Source organism: Lates calcarifer, unplaced genomic scaffold, assembly GCF_001640805.2.
Source record: "Lates calcarifer isolate ASB-BC8 unplaced genomic scaffold, TLL_Latcal_v3 _unitig_356_quiver_1113, whole genome shotgun sequence".
Lineage (NCBI taxonomy): Eukaryota > Metazoa > Chordata > Actinopteri > Centropomidae > Lates > Lates calcarifer.
Window position 1 is genome coordinate 32,188 of NW_026116494.1, and position 9,947 is coordinate 42,134.

Below are 9,947 nucleotides of genomic sequence, written 5' to 3' on the forward strand. Positions count from 1 at the left end.
TACTGATGTTTGACTGTGTGGTGAACAGTTTCATCACTATTTCATGTTTCCAAATTTTCTTTTGAACACTTTGATGCACTATGGAGCTCTCATATATCCAACTTGCATATTTATCACTAACTAGAAAAATGTCATGTCAGTTTAGATGCAGCTTCTTCAGACATCTGGAGCATTTCAGTTTGCATTCACTGCTCATAATGTCAAATGGATAGTAAGTAACTCTTCATTCAGAGTTTGTTTAATGTGCATATATTGATGAAGGAATATATCTACAGTGAATACAGTCAGTCTTAATAATTAGAGGATATTATGTACATGTTTTCTATGATAGGCAATAATATACAGCAGTTGTATTCGATTTGGTTTACGCTGTTGTCTTACCAAAATTGTTTAGAGATCTCAAATGACTGACATAACTGGCTGAGTGTGATGACTTATGTACAGAAACTGCTGTTAGTAGGGGAAAGAGGTTGAATCAAGTAATGCTTAGGGTGTGAGGGGTCTGTAATGGTTTTCCTTGCCCCTGTTTCTTGACTTTGAAGGTGTACAAGTCGATATGGCCCCAGTTATATTTTCTGCAGACTTAACTGTCTGTTTAAGCCTGTTCCTGTCTAGACCTTACCATGAGTGATGTGCAGAGGACAAACTCAGTAACAGCACTATAGAACAGGATCAACAGCTAATTCTCATCACTGACACAGGGAGTAACTTTGTACTTGTAATGGAGTCTATGTAACAGTGCCACTTCTGTTCCTGGGAGATCCCAGAATGTTGCTCGTTTCCACAGCCAGCATATTACTGTTGAGTATGGTGAGCTGGGGGAGTGTGTGTGTGTGTGTGTGTGAAGTCCACTGTCATCTCCACATTTACAATATACTTGTATCAAGCTTCAAAGCAGTGTAATTCAATACAATACAGCACTGTCTGAAAATAGTTAAATCATTGTGTCAGCAGAATTACCATGAAAAATTATTAAAATTAAGCGCTGACCTTACAAAGGCAATTCATTGCAAAAGCATTGTATAGAACTACAGTACATTGCTCAAGTGTCACTTTTACTGTGTCCATCCTGTTCTTCTTACAACATAGATGGTATTCTTATAATATTAAGTTAGGACAACCTTATTTTGCTTTGCCCTCCCTTGGTCACGTGTGGTGCAAGATAATATTAAACATTTAGAATGCAGTTGTGTTATTGCAGATTGCACTGTCCGCTGTTGTAATTATCCTCTCAGTCTCTTGGTGACGCTCTTTTATAATGCCTGACTCATGGATGCTATGGCGTGTCTCCTATCTGTGTCAGTGGAACTGGAGTATTGGGTTAGAGCCGAGGGCTGTGTATGCATGAATGTTTGTGTTTGTGTGGATGTGTATGAGGGAGAGAAGGAGAGGGAGAGTGGGTTAGAGAGAGAGAGTGAGGTCGAGAGAGAGAAGGAGAGAGAGGTAGAGAAAGAGAGGGAAAGAGAGAGCCGTGGTGAAAAGGGGATAGAGAGAGGAATCCAAGCTGACGGCTTCCCTAATAGAGCATGAGTAACTCAGCTAGAGAAGCAGGGATTCGTTGGATTACAGCAGCATTTTCAGTTCGATATTTGGATGTACATGTTTAGGATTTAGCTATAATGTCGACAGCAAATTTGTTTCTGAAAGCATGTTTAATAATGGACCAGCGAATAAAATTTAAATGGTGGCTGAATTATTTATTGTTTACCCTCCTTTTTGGTGTTTCTTTTGGAGAAGTCCGTTATGTTCTTCCAGAGGAGATGCAGCGGGGGTCGGTTATCGGGAACGTTGCTCGGGATCTGGGGCTGCGAGTGACGGAGCTTGCTGCTCGTCGCGCCCGGGTTGTTGCAGAGGGAACAAGCCAGCTGTGTGAACTGGACACTGCGTCAGGCAGTCTTTTGATCAGCCAACGGATAGACCGAGAGGAGCTTTGCGCGCAAGCAACTGTCTGCATCTTACAGTATCAGCTCTTACTTGAGGATCCCCTTCAAGCATACAGCTTAGTTTTGGATATTGCAGATATAAATGACAACAGCCCAGTTTTTGCTGCAGGAGAGATAAACCTAGATTTAGTGGAATCTACAGTTCTAGGGAGGCGCTTTCCGTTGGAGAGCGCGCATGACCCCGATTTGGGCATCAACTCTGTCCGTGAATATAAACTGAGCCCGAATGATCATTTTGCACTGGAAATGAGTTCTCAAATAAATGGCAATGCTTATCCGGAGCTAGTCCTTAAAAAGGCCTTGGACCGGGAGGCACAGGCTGAACATGTACTGAAAATCAATGGAATTGACGGGGGAAATCCGGTCAGATCAGGAACTGCTTCTATCCACATCCGTGTTTTGGACGCCAATGATAATGTCCCAGTTTTTAGCCAACGAGTTTACAAAGCTTCTGTACCAGAGAACTCGGCCGTAGGGACTGTCATAGCAAAACTGAATGCCACGGACTTAGATGAAGGTGTTTATGGAGAGATAACGTACTCTTTCAGTCACCTGTCAGACAAGATTGGAGGAGTTATTGAAATGAACCCTCAGAGTGGAGAAGTACGGGTGACAGGGCTCATTGACTATGAAGAGGCTAGTACGCACGAGCTGGATGTTCAGGCTAAAGATGGCGGCGGTCAGGCCTCTCACTGTAAACTTATAATTGATGTAATTGATGTAAATGATAATAAACCCGTGATAGAAATAAAGTCGGCCTCTGCTAACGTAGCTGAAGACTCTAAGCCAGGAACTATGGTTGCTCTGATTAACATTTATGACCTGGACACTGGAAGCAGTGGGCGTGTCACGTGCACAATCTCAGACAATGTTCAATTTAAATTTGTATCAGAGGTGAAAAACTACTACATGTTAGTTACTGACGGATTATTAGACAGAGAACTTCAACCAGAGTACAACATCACAATCACGGCCACTGATGCGGGCTCTCCCTCACTCTCCAGCGTAAAAGTTCTAACAATCGTGGTTAATGATATAAATGATAATCCCCCGACTTTTACACAGAGCGAGTACAATGCCAACATTTTGGAAAACCAACCAATTGGCACGTTTGTGATGAAAGTGAAAGCAGAGGACACTGACGATGGATCTAATGCTAGAATACTGTACCAAATATCAAAGGACTCAAATTCTGAAGCGTCCTCTTTTCTCACCATCAACTCAGAAACAGGGCAGCTCTTCACATTACGTCGTTTTGATTATGAACAGTCAGTTCACTTCCAAATTAAGGTGATAGCTCGAGATGGAGGCGACCCTCCACGCTCCACCACCTGTACCATAAACGTTTTTATTAAGGACCAAAACGATAATACACCTGTTGTCCTATATCCTGTCCAAACCACCGGGTTCATTGCTGAAGATATGGTGCCAGTAGAAGCACCTAGAGGGTACCTGGTTACTAAAGTGGTAGCTGTGGACGCAGACTCTGGCCATAACGCCTGGCTTTCTTATAGAATAATCAAAGCAACGCGACCTAATCTGTTTACGGTAGGCCTGCACACAGGGGAAATCAGAACAGCGCGAGCTTTCATGGAGGACGATGAACCGAAACAAACTGTTGTCGTTTTAGTAACGGATAACGGGTCGGAATCTCTCTCCGCCACTGCTACTGTCAGTATAGTAATTGGTGACGGTCTGCCTGTTTTAAACGAACTTTTTGAGTTCACTGATGAATCACAGGGCAACGATAATTTAACGCTCTATTTGATTATCGCTCTCTCAACCGTTTCCTCCCTTTTCATCATTTTAATCAGCGCAGTGTTTTATTTTAAGCTCTGCCGGCGTGGTTATGTTTACCGTTCGACCACCGCCAGTCTCCCCGTTTTCCCCACGACCTACTGCCCCCCCAGCTTTACAGATTTAAGTCGTTGTGGGACCCTCCTGAAAGATGACCGGTATGATTCCTTCCTGACCACTGGGTCGTGGAGAGGTGATTTTCGCTTTGGCTCAAGCACAGACACTGACACACTGAAGAAAAGAAGTGCAGCCTATCAAAAAAACACCTTAAGGCGCACTAGTACAGACAGAGCTAGTCTGAAGGTGAGGGCAGGTGCACCGCATCCTTGCTTCGTGGTCAAGTGAGACTCGGCCATAACATATTGTAAATATGTGGTGGAATAATAATAATAATAATCCATTTGCAATGAATTCAGTTAGGACCTTCTGACTGTCAAATATATTATGATTCCACTCATTTTCTCATGGTTATTTAGAATTACAAGGAAAATCCAATACTGTTGTTGAGTTTAAAGCATCAAGATTTTTCATGGATATGTTATTAGTTCATCAAAACGTTTTGTAATTGTATTGAAGATTTGCATATAACCTCAACCGTGCTCCCACGCCCATCCCCCACCCCGGCCCAATTTTGAACACAGAAAGCAATCTTAAGGTTGTACATAATCTATATTCTGGAATATTTTCTAAAATAGTATCACATGAGCATAAATAAATAAATGATTCTATCTGCATTTTTTTTAGCAGGCAGTTGTTTGTGGTAACTTATGTCAGGCTTGTTTTATTTGCCTGCCTGTCTGTCACTAGTTAGTAGCCTCTATGTGACTTTCTCTCTCTTTTCAGCACGTTTAGTTTTCTCTGATTTATTATCTGTAAATGTGTATTGTTCTCATACCTTAACTAACTAACATCAGGACATGAAGTGTTTATGAAAAACATACAGCATGAGTAATATCTGTTTTCTTTAAAAGTTCAAACATAAATATTGGATTGTCAGTTGAGAAGAGGAATCTAATCACTTAAATGATTACATAAATCTGATGTGTGTCATTTCCTGCACTTAAAATGCACAGTAGACCTCTCTGAATATGTCCTCTGAGAGTGATATATTTGAGGGAATATAGTCCTCACTGTTATATTTTGCTTTGTCTGTTGGTGTAGTTATTTTTGCCTCTTTGTGTGTGTGTTTTTTTTAATTGTAGTCAATTTATTTTACTTGGAATACACTACAGCCAAGATGATGCTATGTTATGTTTTCACAAAACAACACATGATTTGTTTTATCACATAGGCCAAAACAAAACAAAACAAAAAAGATTGTGCTACATGTCATGAATTGAACAATATGTGATCAGACTGTATGTATTTGATAAAAAAATAAACTTGAAGAGAAGATTGTGTTCTACTTCTCCAATGGCTTAATGACCTTTTGCACAGAACTTGTAAAGAACAGGAGTGAATGACATTTGTAATACAAACTAAAACAGCTGGTCATCATAACAACAGTAAGACAACTCACAAAAAATAAAACTTTCACCCTAACAAAGCCTTGTATGCATGTCTTTGACAGATAAGTGCAGACTTTATTTAATGTGCAGTGCAACATGACAATCTGAGCTCCTACACAGTTCTGTCATTACTCTTTCTTTCTTTCTTTGATTTAGATCTGACAGTTCGCTAATCAAAGTGTCATACAAAACTAGCTAATCATCATTCTTTTTCAAACTGTGCTTGTTGAGATCACCTGTCACTTAGACTCTACTAAGGCATCTTTAGTATGAAGACAAGAATTTTTTGAGCATACAGCAGTAAATATACAATATACAACACAAAAAAAAGAGAAAAGATAGTACAAAAGTGAAGCACTTTTACAGTCACATCAACAGAAAACAATGTTTTCATGCAGTATGTATGAATGTTGGAAAGTACTGGAGCAGCACTCAGTTCTGTGGTTAGAGTCTTATACAACAGTTAAATGGTGATGTGTGTGCGTGTTTCTGAGTGCATTCCTGCCTGCCACTGCCTGTGTCATGGTAGTGAAGCAGAGAGGTTTTGTCATCAAACGAACTTGCATGTGAATTCATGTGTGTCTCTTTCGGTGCTATAGCTGCAGGCCCCTGTGTGCTCCTAATTTCAACTGTGGTAGAAGGAAAAAAAAAGCAGTGCTTAATCTTTGTCCATTTTATTATTATCTGGGTCATAAGAATCAACGACTGTTTTAAGCAGTGTGGTTGACAGCACTGAAGAATGATGAAAATTGATGTGCATGGCTGATTGCAATTAACACAAACATGGCAGAGTTTCCACTGTATTTGAATTTTGTGGGTAGTTTTGTTTAGTTATAGACACCTCTTGTACAAAGTGGAGCAAACTGCTGACACGCTTTGTACATAACACTAAGAAAGTCTGTGTTTTGTGACATCTTTAAGTGTCAGTGGCTGTTCTAAAAAAAATCCAGTGAGGTCTGGTTAAGTTAGGAATATTTTGATTTAGTTAAAGATTTATTTACCAAACACAACAAAACATTCATGTGACAACAAGTCACAAGATTGAGAGACACTGAGATCCAACTATAACAGTATTCATTATTTCCCAGTGGATATGTACATAATGCATATAAATGTTAAAGAATGTGTCAAGATCTAATTAAATTTTGTTTTATCAGCATTCATACTAACTGTTCTCTTTTTTTCTCCTTTCTTTTCTTATCACACCCCCTGAATGAAACTTCAATTTTGGTCGAACAGGTAAGATGATTTTCATTTTCTTTTCTCTGTAAATCTCACATTGTACACTTTTTAAAGTTAGTTAAAATAGTATTACAGCCTCATCAACACCACACTCAATTCCCACAATCAATATCCAATACAACTGACCTAGAATGAGTTTCTGCCTATTTTTCTGTCTCTTTTCTTTATCTCTTTTCCTCACTTTCTCCTTTTCACCACATGGGGACTGTTGAAATCAGCCAACATAACCAAAATTATTAATGTTTATAAGACACATTTCTTCTAAATTATTTCTTTTGAAGTTATATATATGCAAGACTGAAATTTTAGCCAGCAGTTCTGTAACACAGGCAGCTGCATTGCTCTTATTTGTGCATGCTATGTGATTCTACCCTAGGCTTTAAACGACATGAATAATAATAATCCTGGCTGCTGCTGTGCAGTCATATCCTGAATAATGCACAATCATGATGTGCAGAATGTTATGCTCTGCGGCTGTATATGCTAATACTGTGTGTGAGCAGGGGACCGTGCAAGGCACTATCGTGACCCATTTTAAGATAGGCATTCCTACCTGTGCAGACATCATGTTTTAAGTACATGCAGAAGTATAGTGCTGTGAAATTTGCCAGTATTTGTTCATGCTTGTGGATGAATGTTGCAGCAGTTTCATACTAGATGTTAATTCCACAACTCAAATGTAGGTCACTGGGCTCATCAGTTAGATTGGATCAAGAGGGAGGAGATTATCTATCTATCTATCTATCTATCTATCTATCTATCTATCTATCTATCTATCTATCTATCTATCTATCTATCTATCTATCTATCTATCTATCTATCTATCTATCTATCTATCTATCTATCTATCTATCTATCTATCTATCTAGTTTTTGATGTTATATTCTTTACTGAATTTTCATGTCAAAGGGCCACAACATCAAGGTTTAGGCTAAAAGGCCTTGTAAACATTGTATACACTAGACGGACAGTGGAGTAGGTGGTTTACTCATGTTGTTTAACTTAGTCACTGTTGGTGGTGCTGTTGCCTAAGGAGACTACTTGTATAACATCGGCCTTATTACAGAGACAAAGTCACCACCCGTCTCTGAGGGAAATAGGCGATAACCGTGTGCATACATTCACTGAGGCTCTAGTTTGGACGGTCGCATTGTATAGATTTGGCAGGGGACTATTCAAAATACATATGGTACATATTGAGTGCAAGACCTCCCTCCGGATATCTGTTTTATTTTGGATTTGATATTCATTGGAAGAAATGGAGACTCTGAGGAGCAAAGGCGCCTCATTGGACTGGAGAGTATCCATTTTGCTTTTCTGTGTTGTCGCTGCGGTTAATGGACAAATTCGTTATACTATTCCAGAGGAAATGAGGAAAGGGCTGTTTGTTGGAGACGTCGCAAAAGACCTGGGCTTGGATTTAAAAAGGTTGGTGTCTGGTCGGGCTCGACTTGTTATTGATGAGGATAACCAATATGTCGTGCTGAACCAGAACAAAGGACATATTGTTGTCAATGAAAGAATTGACAGAGAAAAATTATGCGCCAAGAAATCTCCGTGTAGCTTTAGTCTAGAAATTGTCCTCGAGGATCCACTTGAATTGTTTTCCATTACGATCGAAATACAAGATGTAAACGACCATGCTCCCGCTTTTCCCAAAAAGGAAATTAACTTGGAAATTAGCGAATCGACGCCCACAGGGACTGTATTCTTGCTTGATAGCGCAGCTGATCCTGACGTAGGAGTAAACTCACTGCAAAGCTACTCTTTAAAAGCAAACGATCATTTTTGTTCTCAAACAACACACCCGAGGAGATGGGAGTAAATATGCTGAAATGATGCTTCAGAGTAGTTTGGATCGCGAGAAGCAAAACGAACATACGCTTATATTAACGGCTGTTGATGGTGGGGAGCCGCAGAGGTCTGGGACAGTAAGAATACATGTATCTGTTCTGGACGCAAATGACAACGCGCCCGTTTTTACGCAGTCTTTATACACAGTGTCCGTCTTGGAAAATGTTTCCCGAGGCACAGTTGTTGCTAGAGTCAGTGCCGTCGATTTAGACCAAGGTTATAATGGCAACGTCACATATTTTTTCACCCACCTAGAAGAGCATTCATCCTGTCCTTTCGAAATAAATTCTTACACTGGAGAGGTTAAACTCACCGGTGACATCGATTACGAGGTTTCTCCAAGTTACGAAATAAACCTTCAAGCAAAAGATCCATGGGGTGTAGTGGGCGCCAGCAAGTTAATTATCGAATTAGCAGACGTGAATGATAACAGCCCAGTGATCACAATGGCTTCATATTCGGGTAAGATTTCAGAAGATTCTGCTCCTGGTACAGTTGTGGCCTTGATTAGCGTCCAAGATAAAGATTCTGGTAAAAATGGGCAGGTTCATTTAAATATAGACGAAAACCTCCCTTTCAAAATTAAATCATCTCTCAGAAACTACTACACCTTAGTCACAGAGCAAAACCTCGACCGAGAAAAGCGTTCCAAGTACAACATCACTCTCACTGCCACAGATGAGGGTTTGCCTGCTTTATCAAGCAGTAAAACTGTATTCTTAGACGTTACTGATATTAATGACAACGCACCCGCTTTCAGCCAAAGTGTTTACAGCACTCAGGTAATGGAGAACAATTCTCCTGGTGTCACTCTGTTGCAGATTTACGCAACTGATCCAGATCAGGTCAGAATGCACGCATATCATATTTTCTTATTGACAGCGAATTTAATGGAGCTCCAGTCTCCTCATATTTCTCAATTAATACGGAAAGTGGAGTAATTCAGTCTTTGCGTTCACTTGACTATGAACAAGTCAAAGAGTATAAAATACGAGTTAAAGCTCAAGATGGAGGCTCGCCACCACTAACTAGTAAACACAACAGTTAATGTACATGTCAAGGACCAGAACGACAACCCACCTCAGGTTCTGTATCCAGTCCAGACTGGTGGCTCTCTGGTGGCTGAAATGGTTCCTCGATCAGCAGATGTGGCTATCTGGTGACTAAAGTGGTGGCTGTTGATGTGGACTCTGGACAGAATGCCTGGCTCTCCTATAAACTGCAGAAGCCACAGACAGGGCGCTGTTTGAAGTGGGCTTACAGAATGGAGAAATAAGAACTATCCGCAAGTGACTGATAAAGATGCAGTGAAACAAAGACTGACTGTTATAGTGGAGGACAACGGGCAGCCCTCTCGTTCAGCTACAGTCATTGTTAACGTGGCGGTGGCGGACAGCTTCCCTGAAGTGCTGTCGGAGTTCACTGACTTTACCCAGGACAAGGAGTACAATGACAACCTGACTTTTTACTTAGTGTTGGCTCTGGCTGTAGTTTCCTTCCTCTTCATCACGTGTTTAGTGGTTATTATATCAGTGAAGATCTACAGATGGAGACAGTCTCGCGTCCTGTATCACTCCAATCTCCCTGTGATTCCATATTATCC

General features: G+C 40.4%; 2 protein-coding genes across 2 annotated transcripts in view; both read left to right on the plus strand.

Annotated features, from left to right (window-relative positions):
- LOC108894480 (protocadherin beta-15-like) overlaps nt 1-7,308 on the plus strand; it is a 25,490-nt gene extending 18,182 nt beyond the window's left edge. The window contains exon 2 of the mRNA XM_051068222.1: nt 6,488-7,308. Coding sequence (XP_050924179.1) covers nt 6,488-6,496 — 9 coding nt within the window. The 3' untranslated portion in view covers nt 6,497-7,308. The remainder of the gene's footprint in view (nt 1-6,487) is intronic.
- LOC108894477 (protocadherin gamma-A2-like) lies at nt 193-5,135 on the plus strand. Its single transcript, XM_018693143.2, has one exon. It carries the CDS (start codon nt 1,620-1,622, stop codon nt 4,083-4,085), a length of 2,466 nt encoding a protein of 821 aa, XP_018548659.1. The 5' UTR covers nt 193-1,619; the 3' UTR covers nt 4,086-5,135.
- Nucleotides 7,309-9,947: the final 2,639 nt, after the last annotated feature.